General features: G+C 40.5%; 1 protein-coding gene across 1 annotated transcript in view; it reads left to right on the top strand.

The window, feature by feature from the left end:
- Nucleotides 1-1,594: 1,594 nt before the first annotated feature.
- LOC137323169 (relaxin receptor 2-like) overlaps nucleotides 1,595-17,252 on the top strand; it is a 125,632-nt gene continuing 109,974 nt past the window's right edge. The window contains exon 1 of the mRNA XM_067986678.1: nucleotides 1,595-1,664. Coding sequence (XP_067842779.1) covers nucleotides 1,595-1,664 — 70 coding nt within the window. The remainder of the gene's footprint in view (nucleotides 1,665-17,252) is intronic.

Genomic DNA, 17,252 nt, shown 5'->3' with positions numbered 1-17,252 from the left:
ATGACTGACATTGGGGATGGGGGATAGCTTTAATTGACAGCTCAATGAGGCAATCAATCCTTAGCACAGATACCTGAGGAGGGGCATGTTAAGCTTTTGCCTATCTCTCTGAGTGAAAAAAAAGTCAGCAATAGTTTTGGAACAGAATGGGAGTCATTGAACTCTCTTTCTAGTTGAGAGCCACATTGTCATTGATACTTACTTGTAAAGTGAAGGTGGCCCCTTATAAAAGACAACACTTACATGATTTATCATTTTTGATGTTATGAGGAGTAATAGGAAATAAGTCAATCTCATTGCGATAATATCCTGTTCATCGATGTATTTCATGTAAATTAAATCAACTTGTTGGTTTACAATGTGGGGCACATGTAAGATTACAGTAGCCCTACCCCCAAGGGGTCTTATTGTTAGGGCCCTCGATACGTAGCTAGATATTGGGCAGTAATATAATAAGCCTAATCTTAGAGGAAAGTGGATCTGCTTTCTGGAGTGACCAGTGATGTGCAACCGGTGTGGAAGGAAACTCAATATTTCCAACAACAGTCAGCAAAACAGAATTTCACCTAACATGTCACAATTGGTTTGAAATTGAGTCTGGAAAGTTCGATCGATTTGAAGGACACGTTACAATTGGTGTTAAAACTATAATTGGTGTCAAAATATAATATTTATTGAATCCTTCTTTAGAAAATGCCACGTCATTACTAGGATATTCGAATCAATAATCATGAACTGAGTTTTAATACACCTTGCGGATTGAGATTCCTTGTAAACCCGTTCATGTGATGACAGTTCACTCAGTTGTTAGGATGCCGTTGTCCTGAGGACTGCAGCTGGGCATTTCAAGTGGTTCATAGATGAATGTGTTGCAATTTTGCAACGCAGGCTTATTTGCATCGTCAACTGCAAACTATCAGCACTGGCTACCTAGCAGTCTCCTGGTACCAAGCAGCGTTGTCTTTTTCATTCAGTAACAGAGGCGAATCAGTCCGCTCCCTCCTTTTCCCGTGATTCATATAAAGAGAGAGTGTACCCCCAACTAACGCTGATCTTTAAATGGTTAGTGTTGGGGGGTTGTTTATAAATTAGTCGGGTTACATATATCATTTGTAATAAAGTGCCAGCTCCTTGTTACCTTGCAGCTCAGCACAGCTCCTGTCGGTCCTGGAATGGGCGCCTGCGCGGATCTTGGACTCTGGCTTTATTAGTAGGACCAAGAGATGTGAAGTGGACAACATGCGAACTCAGCAGCGTCCCTCCCTGCTCCTGGCCCGCACACCCACCGCGATGATACTTCCTTACCTGTTTGTGCTCGGTCAACTAAACGGTAAGACTTTTTTTTTCAATTTTATGATTGATTTACACCGCTTGTCAGCAGCTGTTACGCTTACTGACTTATAATTATTGTGTGAATTTGTAAGCAAGTGACCAGTGGGTAATTTACACTGGGATTCGCGGCACGTGAAAGTTACAGCATTAATGGTTGTTTTAGACGTGGAGTATGGCATAGTAGAAGTAAGTGGTATTTTAGGATTATCATTCGAGTAAGAACTAGTGGTTGTATCAGAGGTGGTCATAGTAAGTCGGAAACATGCTTGGATTCGTCCCAGGTTATGGATTATCAGTAGTGGTGGAAAGTTCAATGGCAGCATTGGATAATGGTTAGTTATGGTAAAGATAGCACGTTGGATAAGGGTTGGTTTTGGTAAGGATAGCACGTTGGATAAGGGTTGGTTTTGGTAAGGATAGCACATTGGATAAGGGTTGGTTTTGGTAAGGATAGCACATTGGATAAGGGTTGGTTTTGGTAAGGATAGCACATTGGATAAGGGTTGGTTTTGGTAAGGATAGCACATTGGATAAGGGTTGGTTTTGGTAAGGATAGCACATTGGATAAGGGTTAGTTTTGGTAAAGATAGCACGTTGAATAAGGGTTAGTTTTGGTAAAGATAGCACATTGGATAAGGGTTAGTCATGGTAAAGATAGCACATTGGATAAGGGTTAGTCATGGTAAGGATAGCACAAACCGTAGTGTTGGTTTAAGGTTATATTTAGGGTTAGGGCAAGGACTAGTACAAACAGTAGTCGTGGTTTAAAGTTAGGGTGAGGATAGGCACAAGTGGTAGACATCTTTCTCCGAAAACAATGCCGTACCTAATTTTGGAAAAACAAACCTGTTTCTCAATACTCAAACAAGTAGGAGTGCAGGTTTAAGTATGTCTGTCTAATTGAATAAATGACAGTAGTCTTCCTAAACCCAAACCTCCCAACATTTAGTTTGTTTCCTAAATCCCTGAGTGTCATAATTGCACTGTGCTGAATTTTACACGAGGAATGGGAGCAATTGCCTCTTCCACCCCAATAATGTCAGTTGGGATTGCTGAAGATGGATGAGGTTTAACTACTCTTATACTTACTGAATACAAATTTGAAATGACACTAAGAGGCTGGTGACTAGAAGGGGGAAAATATCACAATCGATGCACTTTCCTTCACGTTATTCAATACAAGCCTCCCAATCGTTTGCTAAGATCTGCATGAACTGTAATGTACATTAAGAAAAGTAATCGAGCTGATTTGGGCCGATTGTCTTTTTTTGCTTTGTATTTAATTCAGAGAAATCTATAAATGTAGAAGTTTGCTTTGGCGAAGCCCTTCTCCTAGACAATTCTGAAACGTGGATTCGCTTAGCATTCAAAAGTCTTCTATTCTATAAATGACATCTGGACACTGTACTGCGCGCAGCTGGAAAGTTACCCACATAAAAGGCTACATTTTACGAGCACTGTTAAGAGGCTAATTTGAAAAGCGATCTTTCTTATTTTAAAATTATTTTAACATTTGTTGAACAGAAACGCGAGTTGGCTCGTAACATACTTAGAGTGGAATCCAAGCTGGAAATTACAAACCAGTATATTTTTACAAAACGAATACTGCCTTCCGTTCTGTCAATATTTTAAATCAGTACAAAAAAATCACATCAAAACTGTTCGCAAAGCAAAAAAACGCGCTATTAATCTCGTTCATTTCAGAAGCTTATCTTTCATTGTAATAATTGTAAGGAGTCTTACAACACCAGGTTATAGCTGTTGGACTATAACCTGGTGTTGTAAGACTCCTTACATTTGTCCACCCCAGTCCATCACCGGCATCTCCACATCATTGTAATAATTGTCTAGCTACCTGGAGACCTGGAAGAATATTTTGCTCTTGCCATTTGGCATGTTATCGGAAGGAATCTGTAGTTTCTGTGCTCCGGGTGCTGATGGTAACATCACCGTTTTTGTTCAACGCAATCTGAAAACAAGGCTGTGAACTCTACCCCAGCGTTAATAGCGAAATAATTTTTCTGCTGACATGTAGCGAGACTGTCCTTTGAGTGGGGTTCACAGAAGTTACGGTGCCTTTCTGTTAACGTTAATCCCAATGGTAAAATGACTAAATCTGTCGATCCTTACGCGGATTTTCCAACAACGAATCCTAACCCTATTGATTAATCCTAACCCTGTTCGTAAACCTACGGTTAATAGGAACCCTAACCGCTGAAAAGGCGCCCCAATCCATATTGGTCTTTTACTATAATGTAGCTGTAGGGTGAAGTTATACTACAGGTTCCAATATCGATCAGCAGACTTGAGTTATGCTACTGATTGCACCTCGCACAAAGATCACCCACAAAGCAGCTATGGGCATGTGCCTGGACCTATATCCACAGAGCTCGCTCCCCGGCCTTTTTAATGTTAAACTTCAGGCTCTCATAACATAACAAACTAATTTCCCCATCTTGTATAAGTTCCCAGGAAATTCAGCACCTAAGCACTTTTAAAATATGACTTTACACTGGACTGAAATTCCATTGCATCCTGTAGGAATTCAATATCGTCTCCCTCTGTTCAGTCATCACCCCATTCCTGAGATGTACTGCTACTTATGAGCATCAGAGCTGATTCTTATTGATGAGATAGTAGCGGTATAGCTGCACCTTTCAACATCTTCCTCTGTACCGTTTTAAAAAAAAACTAAATCTAAAAAGGTATGAAAACTCTGCAGCTGTGCTACTGTTTTGCTGAACAGATATTTTATTGCTGGCTTTTATTCATGGTTAATTTACATTGGAAAACATCAATGTTCAGCCCATTGCTTGAGTTAAGTGCTTACATTTTCAAAGACAGAACTGATCGGAATAGGGAAGTTATTCTTTGTAAAGCATTTTCCTTTATACTTAAGAATTTCTGTGTTAATTTGGGAGCTCACAGGTTGTGACCTAACCCTTCTAATTATTCTGCAGTTGCTGTTGAACTCCTCCAGTGTCACCAACAAAATAACTGGCTTCCGTGTATTTCCTTACTCATCCACCATCACTAAGTTATCACATCAGGTATTTTGCACTGAAGTTGGCAGAATCCACCAAAGAAAAACTTGAAAAGTTTGACCTGTTACTCTGGTGACATGATGAAGTCAAATTTTAGTAATCCATCCCTCGACTTGATGGAGGGGAGATTTTGAAATGAGTTTTCAGCCCATCCTAAAGATCTTAAGTAAAATTTAAAAAGAAAAACTGCAAATCTATATTAAAAACAGAAAATGGTGGAAATAAGATGAAGTAAGATGGGAAGAGAGTCATGTGGAACATAAACACCAGCATAGACTAGTTGGGCCGAATGGCCAGTTTCTGTGCTGTGTAAAATTCTATGTAATACGAACAGTTCTGTCAGTATCTGTAAAGAGAAACAACAGGTTATGATGTTTTGGATGTGTTCTGATGAAGGATATGCCCCTGAACTGTCAGGGCCTCTCTTTTTTTTCTCTTCGCAGTTGCTAACTGACCTCGTGTATTTCTGAAGTTTCACAGGTAGCTTTCTAATTGGTTCAGTGTAGGCTCACTTCTGAGCTTTCTAATTGGTTATCTCTCACAGTAGAAATACTGAACTAAATTAATTTGATGTTACGGGAGGAATTAACTCCTCTTTCTGATTGTTATTTTTCACAGTAGTGCATCTTTCATACCTCAGTGTCACACTGGAAATTCACACATTTAAAGTGTATGTAATATCTGACTGGCTCAAATATAAAGTCGGCGTGGACTCGATGGGCCAAATGGCCTCCTTCCGTGCTGTATCCTTTCTATGATTCTATAAAACAGCAACCAATCACAATGGAATAATCTTTTAAAAATAAAATACTGAAAACAGGAAAGCAAGTTGGTTATTTCTTTCTTGTTTCTGGTGACCTTGATAACCTAACACCAAGGCGAAATATCAAGGATTTACAAACAGCTGCCAATCCAGAGACAAACTACAAGAACTAATAGCAATTAGCCTCTAATGACCTCAGTGTGCTTATTTGGAGCACTTCCGCATAGGGAGTAGTTGAGCAGGTACAAGAACAGAATTTTTGCTTTGCTCTCATTGCGCTTTGGTACCTTAAAGGGACAGGACATGTTAAACACCGTTCCGATTTTAGCAGTTTATAGCTTTCCTCAAGGCATTTCCTTTTTGCTTATAAGATGACCAGTCCATTATATAAAGATACATTGAGCATCACATGATATAATGCTTCTGTAGTTATAAAACAATGTATCCCCTGACTTACTGTGAGCTACACCACGTGAAATTCACTAGTACAGGTAAGAAATAGAAAATGAGGGAAGAGAAGACAGACAGAAGTAATAATCGAGGCTGTTGGTTTGCAGCTTTCATGGGGCAAATGGTGAAATCACAAAATGCAATTTTCCCCATAACACCAGTAAAAATCCAATTTGACTGATCCAGTTAGTAATAAACCTGTAACCTTAATTATAAACGGACAGAATGATTGAATCAGATCCCCAAAACATTCGTAAATAATTTGGAATCCCTTGTAATAAAAAAACAGAATTAACTTTTGTGGTCACCCTAAACCAGTGGTCCTGGTAATTTCATGTAATTATTTTTAATTTAGGATTTCAAAGTATATATTTTATTATATTGCCATTACATTAATAGTCCTAACACCGCTGTAATATGAAGTGAGTATTTCCCGAGCCTGTCACTGTGTGGGGTGCAATGTGCATCTTTTTTTGAAAAAGTCAGTCCAAGGGTGAAAGACTTTCACCCATAACATTGTAATCATCACCAACATAACATTTCGTTATTAAATACCAAGCCTACTCACTGCCTATATCTCAGCAATGTCATCTTTTATGTTTAGTCACATTTTTTGCACCATTATATTATTATATGTAATAAATAATTATTTCTATGGTGGTATTTTCTATTTTTTCTCCAACAACGTGAAGAAGAGAAAATGCATTTTGGGGAGTTACAATTTATTGCAGCTTAGGGCTGTTATAGTATCATTGATTGTGACTACGATATTATACAATATAACACATCATTGAGAATGGTGATTAAAAACCTCTACTTACCCATAGTGTAAATTAAAAAGTGCAAAGAACATTAAAACTATATGGATGATTTCAATTAACCCATATCATGGGGAGAAGTAGCTATAAAGAAGCCAGGCATTTTTTTTCTTTTTAAAGTTTCTTTAGCGTATTCAGTGCAGTACTGAGGGAGTACTTTATTGTCGCAAGTGCTGTCTTTGGGATGAGATGTTAAACCAAGGCCCAGTCTGCCCCCTTCGGTGGATGTAAAAGATCCTGTGGCACTATTTGAAGAAGAGCAGGAGAGTTCTCTTGGTGTCCTGGCCAATATTTATCCTCAACTAACACCATGGGATAAATTTTTATCTTCACTTTCTGGGTGGTAACCTGATGAAGCGAATCATATGCCTGCTATAGAACCTGTGAGACTTTTGTTCCATTGTTTTCAATAAAATAAAAAACTGAGTGAGCGATCTTCTCCACTCCTCCAGATCACCGCCCAGGCAGTGAAGACAAAAATTTACCCACACCAGGTCAGCAACGACAACTTGCAGTTATATAGCATCTTTTTAACATAGAGAAAGGTCCCAAGGAGTTTTACAGAGGCAAAATCAAAGAAATAAATGTCCAGCCAAAGAAGGAGATAGAAGAGGGATGCTGCTGTGGGATCTTGCTCTGCACAAATTGGCTGTTGCGTTTGCCTACATAACAGTGATTACACTTCAATAGTAATTCATTGGCTGTAAAGCCTCATGAGGATGGGAAAGGCGTTATATAAATGCAAGTTTGTTTCTTTGATGCTGGCACCCCTGGAAGTTTAAAAAAAATTATTTAAAATATAATGTTACAACTATTGATCAGAAATCAAGCAAATATTAAACTAGCCGGTTTTAATGATTTGAAGCATATAAATAAATTCATGTAGGCAGTGAGTAAAAGAACAGCCTGGGTAGTGAGTAATGCTTTCCTAACTGCTCGTTCCCCTTTGCAGCCTGTTTGTGTCTCTGCAGATCTGGTTCCTCAGTGCCTGACTCTTGAGGCTGCACCAGTCGCTCTATAACTGGCTGAGGGTCAGGGATGTTTCTCTGGACACAGCAGCTGCGGTCTACTGTTGGGATATTGCCTGTATTCGTTAATATAATTATTTTAAAGCATTTCTCCAGCGGGTACTGCTAACGAACTCCGAAAGTCACACTGTGTGAATGGATTTCTCAAGAACAAAAATAAGTGTGTAATGTGTGTCAAGGTCCGACTGGTGTTGGAAAATTTATATGTGGTATAATTTATCATATAACTCTATCTTGAGAAAAGCATAGGCAGGTGGAAGTGTACAGTGCAAATAGGAGTATTGACAGAAATTAAAAAGTGATAAACGACTGGTGTTGGGAAAAAAAGACACTTGAAATTTAAATGCTCTGTACTGTTATTTTGTGTTCATTACACTTCTCGGTGTAATTCCATGCATCGATCATTTAATTTTTCAAAATGCCCTAACTGTAGCTGAAAAACATTTATATCATTATGGATTTATTCTTAATAAACATTCCATGTGTAAAGCAAACCACAGCTGCTTTTGAAATGTTTCTTTTCACTGATAGAGACTGTTGTCAGATGTTTGAATTAAATACAACATTTGTTGTTTATTGTGGGGGGTAAAGTACAAGAGAAGCAGAACAGAAGTTAGGGCATGACTGAATCCTGTTTTTGTAATCCAGGTTTGGATCTGACACAAGGCATTATGGTGGAGGGATAAATGTAACATAAATTTGGTCTGAACCACATGTTTTATGTTCTCCGAATAGGCTCCAGTCTGATACAAACTGGACTGTGATCACAAACTAAAGCCTAGCCACAAGCAAAACTATATGTTAGAATGTTTTCCTCCCTGCAGAAAAGTACATATATGGAATAGGTACCCAGCATTGGATATTCAATAAATACCATTGAAATACACCTTTTTAAAAAGAGCTGGATACATGTTTGAGGATGGACTGGAAGGCAGAGATGACCAAATGTTCTATGGAAGGTGATTAATGGCACTGGTAGGACCATACAGTCACCTGCAGAATATTTGTAAGTATGGGTTTAAAAAATAAGAAAGTACGGAAGGAGAAAGGGCCGTTTCGCCCATCAAGCCTGACCTTCTACAAATCATCTACATATGATCCTAACATGAACTGCATCCCATCCTTTTAATCTCCTGAGGAAAGTCCTGTATAAATGCTCCCTAATCCACAGTAATCATTAAACAGAATTCCTGAATATTCAACTGCTCTGACCTCTGAAATATTCAATCCTGGCCTGTTGCTCTCCAAATGTTCCCCTGCCCCAAGGAACCATTTAATTCAATGGCATACTTGAATACTTCAGGCGATATCCATCACTATAATGATAGGTCCCATTTCAAGGTTGTAAAATTGGATTAATGTTCTAGGGAGCCGAAGAGAAATTTCAGTCATTTTTTTGGATGTTTGCTTGTTAGTTGCTTTCCTTTAAAAGAGTGAAAACGTGGGGAAGAGTCCATGATAGGGAAGTTATACAAAGGGCATAGGTTTGGTGAGCTGAATGGCCTTTCTTCAGTCCGGACTCCCTTGTGTTCTTGTATATAAATTCAACCAACCCTTTTCTGTTTAGTGTACTGTCTTGCTAAACACCTGCTTTGCATCAAACAGTTCTACAACATCTTTCCTCCATTTAACACTAACATTCATTTCACTTGTAACATGCTGTTCTATATAACTTAACATACTCCACATATGCTGTACTTTATATTTTTAACATAATCCACAGAGAACACCAACACTGTATTATGCTTTTTTGCAGTGGATGATTGTTCGCTGCTGTTTTACTCAATTTCAGTGAAATTATTACAAAGATTGATCTGTACATGATTTGACTATAACAAAATCTTTTCTTCGATTGTTGGTCAATTTATTTCCATACATATTGCAGTATAATGGAGTTGAATGTATTGTATGTCACCCTCATCCAATCATTGCAGTCTTGTATATATTTTGATGTTTTCCTCCTTTATACTCTACTTCCGTATGATGTAATATAGTTTCTCCATTTTGGACAAAGTCTCATCTGGTCATGCAACCATTTATCATTGGTTCAGGACTCTTCAATGCTGCCTTAAAGAAAGAAAGAACGGGCATTTATATAGCGCCTTTCACAACCTCAGGATATCCCAAAGCACTTTACAGCCAATGAAGTATTTAATTTTTGACGTTTAGACACTGTTGTAATGTAGGAAACGTTGCAGCCAATTTGCGCACAGCAAGGTCCCACAAACAGAAATGTGATAATGACCAGATCATCTGTTTTTAGGTGTTGGTTGAGGGATAAGTATTAGCTAGGACACTGCGGAGAACTTCCCTGCTGTCCTTTGAAATAGTGCCATGGGATCTTATACGCCCGCCTGAGAAAACAGATGAGGCCTCAGTTTAACATCTTATCCAAAAGATGGCACCTCCAACAGCGCAGCACTCCCTCAGTACTGCATTGAAGTGTCAGCCTGGATTATGTGCTCAAGTCTCCGATTTGAGACTTAAACCCACAATCTTCAGAAATATCTTCAACAGATTCAAACTCTTATCAAATCTGCTTCTGTGAGAATTCACTTTTATTTTTAAGTGTTAATTCATTTTTCATAAATTCTCCAGCCAATTGCTTTGTCATTCTGTAAAGCTCTCTATCTCTTCCTTTCTGAGGTATTTCCTTTAGTTTTGTATCACATCAGCTCTTGGTCGTAATCTCTGCAAGCCTATCTGTCATTGTAAATCAAGTGGGAAAGGAACAAGTCGGTGAGTGGCAGGTAATCAAATTAGGTTGGAGGTAAATTGAAATCGACCGGGACAAAGAACCACATAGGACTAGAATTCTGTAGTTACTGAATGTGTTGTGGTCTTTTCACATACCATCATATTAGGGGTCAAAACACCAAGGTCCACAAATCCCTAATTGGGAATGGGAGTACCCATAACACTAAGGCGGATTGATTTTAAATTCAGGCGCCCAATCGGCGCTCGATGGGCGGGGCGATCAGGCCATTCATCTGAGGCCAAAACCATTTTGATGAACGGGCCTCATTACCCAATACAAATATATGAAAAATGACAGACAGGAATTGACCCACTGGTCCATCCAGCTTGTTCCATACAGTTGTGATGCCTTGTGCATCACCACATTTTCACTCCCCAACCTACCCAGAAGCCATGTTATCTCCTGGGAGAGGTGAAAAAACAGGTTTAAAAACCCAGGCCAATTAGGGGGGGGGGAATCTGGAAAATTCCTCTCTGACCCCCCCCCCCCTTAGGTGATCAAAATTAGCCCAGGAGACCACTATGGCCATGATTAACGTTACCAGGTACCTACCTCTTGTACGAGGAGATCACCAGCCCAGCCAGAAACAGGTCCAGCTCTCACTTGAAGGAATTCAGCGAATCAGTGTTCACCCCATGAGCTGACAGCTTGTTCCATTGGTCTACCATTGTCTGGGAAAAGAACCACCCCCTGACAACTAACCTAGTTCAGCCTGTATATAACTCATCCTTAACCTATTTAGTTGAAACAATTTATCTACACAAACACAATCTATTCCCTTCATTATCTTATAAACCTCGATCAAATCAGCCCTAAGTCTATGATTCTCTGAAGTATAGAGACCCAGCTCTTTGAGCCTATCTGGGCAAGTAAGATGCTTCAAACTGGGAATTTGTCTTGTGCCCCTCCTTTGAACCATTTCCAAAGCCTCACCATCACCCACCATGTGAGGAGACCATAACTGGCCACAGTATTCTAACTAAGACCTAACCATGGTCTTGTACTTGGATAAAATAGTATGCTTTGTTTTGTAGTCAATTGTCCTGTAAATATACCCAAGAACCCTATTCACTGTAGCCATAGCTTCACAACATTGGTCACGAACATTTAGAGATCTATGTACTAGAACGCCCAGTTTTCTTTCTTTCATCACTGGCTTTAGTTCTTTTCCTGGAAGGGTGTATGTATGTTCTGCATTTGACCTGCCCACATGCATAACACTGCACTTCTAAGTTAAACATTATTTGCCAGTCACTGGCCCAATCCCCCAGCATATCTAAATCTGCTTGTAATAGTAGAGCATCCTCTACAGTCCTGACTCTCTCACATCTTGGTATCAGCTGCAAACTTGCAGATCATTCCCCCAATACCTACATCTAGATCATTCGTAGTAAATAGCAATGGTCCTACCACTGAATCCTGCAGGACACCACTGGTGACTGGTCTCCAAGCAGATCCAAATCCATCTACAACCACTTTCTGCCTATGGGCTTTCAGCCAGTTTTCAATCCAGCGCAGTGGATTACCACTAATTCCAGAAGATTCAATCTTGTAGAGAAGTCTCTTATACTGTACCTGATCAAAACCCTTCTCAAAGTCCAGGTAAACAATACCTACCGGGTTTCCCTCATCAACTATCCTGGTGACTTCTTCAAATTGCTGAGCTGCCCAGAGTTTTCTGGTATTAACAGACAGCTCGCCACTGAGGTGAACGGTATTTCAGGCAGGCCTAGCTTCAATATAAAGAGAGGTTGCATCTCTTAAAGTGAGGATTTTTTTTTGTTCTGCACATTGGGAGGTGAATCTGAAAAATTGCTACGGCACAGGCAAGGGCACCGAGATTTTCAGTCACTGTCGTGGAGATCTTCCTGCAGGAAGTGAGGGTGCGCAGGGACCCCTTCTATTCCACTAGGACTGGAGTGCCAAGGCAGACACTGCAGCAGGCCCAAAGGGAGATTTCGGAACAAGTGAATGCAGTGACCCTTGCCTCCAAGACATGGCTGCAATGCCGCAAAAAGTTTAATGATCTGACATGCTTGGCCAAGGTAAGAATGCTTCTTGCGATGTCTCCTTTCTGTATCACAACTTGCCACAGCAGTTCCCTACCCCCTGCCCAAACCACCGCAAGTGCACTCATCTCCTTCACCTGCTTATGCTCCAATTAGCAATGGAATCTAAGCCTATCCTCCTTTTAGTTTCAGCTGCACTATCAGCAGCTGCTGTTGCCCTCTCAGGATTCACCTGCAGTGTGTTGCTGTCACCTGGTTGCACAGGGAAAGCTATGCACTCTTTTTGTATTTGCCAACAACTGTCACCCTCCTGCTGCTTTCCTGCTCTCTGACACCTCTACATCCTGTGTACTGCTTGCTGAATATCACATTCATCATACACACATAAGCATACCTCACATAAATTCACCAGCCTTTGATGGAGCCACACATTAATAAGCTCCCTTTCTTTTCTGCAAGACAGGTTGGTAGCAAACGTGAGGGGGACAACTTCCATTCAGGTACTAAGTTTCATGGAGTAGGAAGTCTTTGAGATTGTGGACAGAGGCCTCTCAGAGCTTCAAGGATGGAATGTTGGGAGGGTTGGAGAAGGAAGGTCTCTGCCGTTTTCTCTTTTCCTCTGTCTGTCCTCAATGTGCAGCTCTTTCAGGAGCTGGCCAAACCGTTGATGCCTCGCCACTCCACATGTCTGAGGCTCCCTAACCTGCTTAAATGATTCCCAGCTTATTCTGTTCATGGATTTTTCTGTTACGGAGATTACGTTTATCTCTAACATCTTGTGCTATATCTTTAGCTGTTGATTTTCCATGGAGTCTTATTCCTCTCACAATGTAATATCCCTAGCGGTTTGACTCCATCTTGGTCACACTGCGTGAAGTGAAACAAGCTTGTTCTCTTGACTCTTTGATAGTTGGAACTGTTTTTGTAGCAGGTGTAAATAAAACAGTGCAGCACGTTGAACACCAGGAAATTGAATACTTGGACTTCCCTGTATATGTTTATCATATGGAAACAATTTATTAGGATTTCTTCCCTTGGCTGTACATAGAAAGAGTCTCCAGATCAGCTATTTTCTTAAGTTTCAGCATTAATAGTTCTGCATCCCTTGAATGCAATGTAAAGGGGGACTTTAAAAACTTTAACTCTTTAACATCTTCCAGTTCTGACGAAAGGTCTTCGATCTGAAACATTAACTCTGTTCTTTCTCCACAGATGCTGCTTCACTTGCTGAGCTTTTCCAGCATTTTCTGTTTTTATTTCAGATTTCCAGCATCCGCAGTATTTTGCTTTTGGTAAAGGGGAATTTGAGGTGTACAAGTTGTAGTGCTCTCTTATCTTGTCAAATTTAATGTATTTTAATGTATTGTCTGCCCCAGACCTCCAGCTTAATTCCAATGAAATAGTGAGGAAGGATCCAGCAGGCAGTGCATGGTCTCCTGGCTTAGTTCCACCATGCAACCCATGCTTTTTTCTCACCACCCTTGTGACAGCCGACACCTTGAAGAGTTTTCCCCAAGGTTCTGCCCACTCTGCCATCACTGGCTGTTGTTGCTGTCACGAATGAATTTACAGGTCTAATCACAGAGTTAAGTCACTGGGGACTGCTACAGAATGGAATGTGTACAATGAGGTAATTTTTATAAAGAAAGCATATTCTGTCATCATGATTTTGACAAAAAAACTGAAGTTGTGACATTCCATTATAATCCCGTTAAAACTAAGTAATGTCAGTGAAGACGCAGGCAGCTTCAGAATGTTGGTTAGAATTTTCCAATTGATCATGAGTGGTGAACAGATTCTATTCAGGTCATTTCAAGGTAATCAAGAATCAGTTATGCATGTGGCTCAGTAACACGACAGTGTTCAGAAACCTGCAGAGAAATTGGTTTTACTTATCTAACAGAAAATTCTTCTAAGGGTATAAAAAAATACAGTCAAAAATGAGTACACCAAGATGAAGTGATTAATCCAATATATTGTCAGAAACTCCGGGAGTATTTCTTGTCAATTCAAAATGTACCTCTCATTTTATAAATTTCATACCATTATTACTGAAAGTCATTAACGGTACTGCAGAAGGAAAGTCCTCATCTGTAACAGAATTATAAGCGACCATTGAACGCTGACTGCTCAAGGAATTAACTGCCCCAAATTCCCAAGTTTAATCATAATACCCACTTAAGTTAAAATTCTCAATTGGAGAAAGGCCAATTTTACTAAGCTAAGAAGTGATTTAGCAAAAGTGGACTGAAAACAGCTACTTGAAGGTAAATCAATGTCAAAGCAGTGGGAGGCATTCGCAAGTAAAATCAAGGAAAACCCAAAGATGTTTTATCAATACATTAAGAGCAAGAGGATAACCAAGGAAAGAGTAGGGCCTATTAGAGACTAAATAGGTAACCTATGTGTGGAGATGGAAGATGTTAGTACGGTTTTAATGAATACTTTTCATCTTTCTTCATAAAAGAGAGGGACGATGCAGACATTGTAGTTGAGGAGGAGTGAAATATTGGATGGGATAAACTTAGTGAGAGGACGTATTAAGGGGATTAGCATCTTTGAAAGTAGATAAATCACCAGGGCCGGATGAAATGTGTCCCAGGCTATTAAAAGAAGCAAGGGAGGAAATAAAGGATGCTCTGACCATCGTTTTCCAATCCTTACTGGATACAGGCATGGTGCCGGAGGATTGGAGGACTGCTAACGTTGTACCATTGTTTAAAAAGGGAGCGAGGGATAGACCGATTATAGGCCAGTCAGTCGAACCTCGGTGATGGGCAAATTATGGAAATCAATTCTGAGGGACAGGATAAACCGTCACTTAGAAAGGTACAGAATAATCAAGGAGAGTCAGTATGGATTTGTTAAGGGAAGGTCGTGTCTGACTAACATGATTGAATTTTTTGAGGCGGTAACAAGGAGGGTCGATGAGGGTAGTGCACTTGATGTAGTCTACTTGGATTTTAGCAAGGCTTATGACAAGGTTCCACATCGCAGACAGGTCAAAAAAGTACAAGCCCATGGGATCCAAGGGAGAGTGGCAAGTTGGATCCAAAATTGGCTTAGTGGCAGGAAGCAAAGGGTAATGGTCGACGCGCGGTTTTGTGACTGGAAGGCTGTTTCCAGTGGGGTTCCGCAGGGCTCAGTATTAGGTCCTTTGCTTTTTGTGATGTATATTAATGATTTGGACTTAAATATAGGGGGCATGATTAAGAAGTTTGCAGATGATACAAAATTTGGCCGTATGGTTGATAGCGAGGAGGAAAGCTGTAGACTGCAGGATGATATCAATGGACTGGTTAGGTGGGCAGAAAAGTGGCAAATGGAATTCAATCTATATGGGTAGAACTGAAAAATAAGAAGGGAGAGATCACTTTGATAGGATTGTACTACAGACCCCCAAATAGTCAATGGGAAATTGAGGAGCAAATATGGAAGGAGATTACAGACAGCTGCAAGAAAAATAGGGTGGTAATAGTAGGGGACTTTAACTTTCCCAACATTGACTGGGACAGCCATAGCATTAGGGGCTTGGACGGAGAGAAATTTGTTGAGTGTATTCAGGAGGAATTTCTCATTCAGTATGTGGATGGCCCGACTAGAGAGGGGGCAAAACTTGACCTCCTCTTGGGGAAATAAGGAAGGGCAGGTGACAGAAGTGTTAGTGAGGGATCACTTTGGGACCAGTGATCATAATTCCATTAGTTTTAAGATAGCTATGGAGAATGATAGGTCTGGCCCAAAAGTTAAAATTCTAAATTGGGGAAAGGCCAATTTTGATGGTATTAGACAGGAACTTTCAGAAGTTGATTGGGAGAGTCTGTTGGCAGGCAAAGGGACATCTGGTAAGTGGGAGGCTTTCAAAAGTGTGTTAACCAGGGTTCAGGGTAAGCACATTCCTTATAAAGTGAAGGGCAAGGCTGGTAGAAGTAGGGAACCTTGGATGACTCGGGAGATTGAGGCCCTAGTCAAAAAGAAGAAGGAGGCATATGACATGCATAGGCAGCTGGGATCAAGTGGATCCCTTGAAGAGTATAGAGATTGCCGGAGTAGAGTTAAGAGAGAAATCAGGAGGGCAAAAAGGGGACATGAGATTGCTTTGGCAGATAAGGCAAAGGAGAATCCAAAGAGCTTCTACAAGTACATAAAGGGCAAAAGAGTAACTAGGGAGAGAGTAGGGCCTCTTAAGGATCAACAAGGTCATCTATGTGCGGAACCACAAGAGATGGGTGAGATCCTGAATGAATATTTCACATCGGTATTTATGGTTGAGAAAGGCATGGATGTTAGGGAACGTGGGGAAATAAATAGTGATGTCTTGAGGAGTGTACATATTACAGAGAGGGAGGTGCTGGAAGTCTTAACGCGCATCAAGGTAGATAAATCTCCGGGACCTGATGAAATGTATCCCAGGACGTTATGGGAGGTTAGGGAGGAAATTGCGGGTCCCCTAGCAGAGATATTTGAATCATCGACAGCTACAGGTGAGGTGCCTGAAGATTGGAGGGTAGCAAATGTTGTGCCTTTGTTTAAGAAGGGTGGCAGGGAAAAGCCTGGGAGCTACAGACCGGTGAGCCTGACATCTGTAGTGGGTAAGTTGTTAGAGGGTATTCTGAGGGACAGGATCTACAGGCATTTGGAGAGGCAGGGACTAATTAGGAACAGTCAGCATGGTTTTGTGAGAGGAAAATCATGTCTCACGAATTTGATTGATGAGGGCTGTGCAGTAGACGTGGTCTACATGGACTTCAGCAAAGCCTTTGACAAGGTACCGCATGGTAGGTTGTTACATAAGGTTAAATCTCATGGGATCCAAGGTGAGGTAGCCAATTGGATACAAAATTGACTTGACGACAGAAGACAGAGGGTGGTTGTAGAGGGTTGTTTTTCAAACTGGATGCCTGTGTCCAGCGGCGTGCCTCAGGGATCGGTGCTGGGTTCGCTGTTATTTGTTATTTATATTAATGATTTGGATGAGAATTTAGGAGGCATGGTTAGTAAGTTTGCAGATGACACCAAGATTGGTGGCATTGTGGACAGTGAAGAAGGT

The sequence above is a fragment of the Heptranchias perlo genome, chromosome 6, assembly GCF_035084215.1.
Source record: "Heptranchias perlo isolate sHepPer1 chromosome 6, sHepPer1.hap1, whole genome shotgun sequence".
Taxonomy (NCBI): domain Eukaryota; kingdom Metazoa; phylum Chordata; class Chondrichthyes; order Hexanchiformes; family Hexanchidae; genus Heptranchias; species Heptranchias perlo.
The sequence above is the reverse complement of the archived record's forward strand: the minus strand, read 5'-3'. Positions and strand labels throughout refer to the sequence as shown.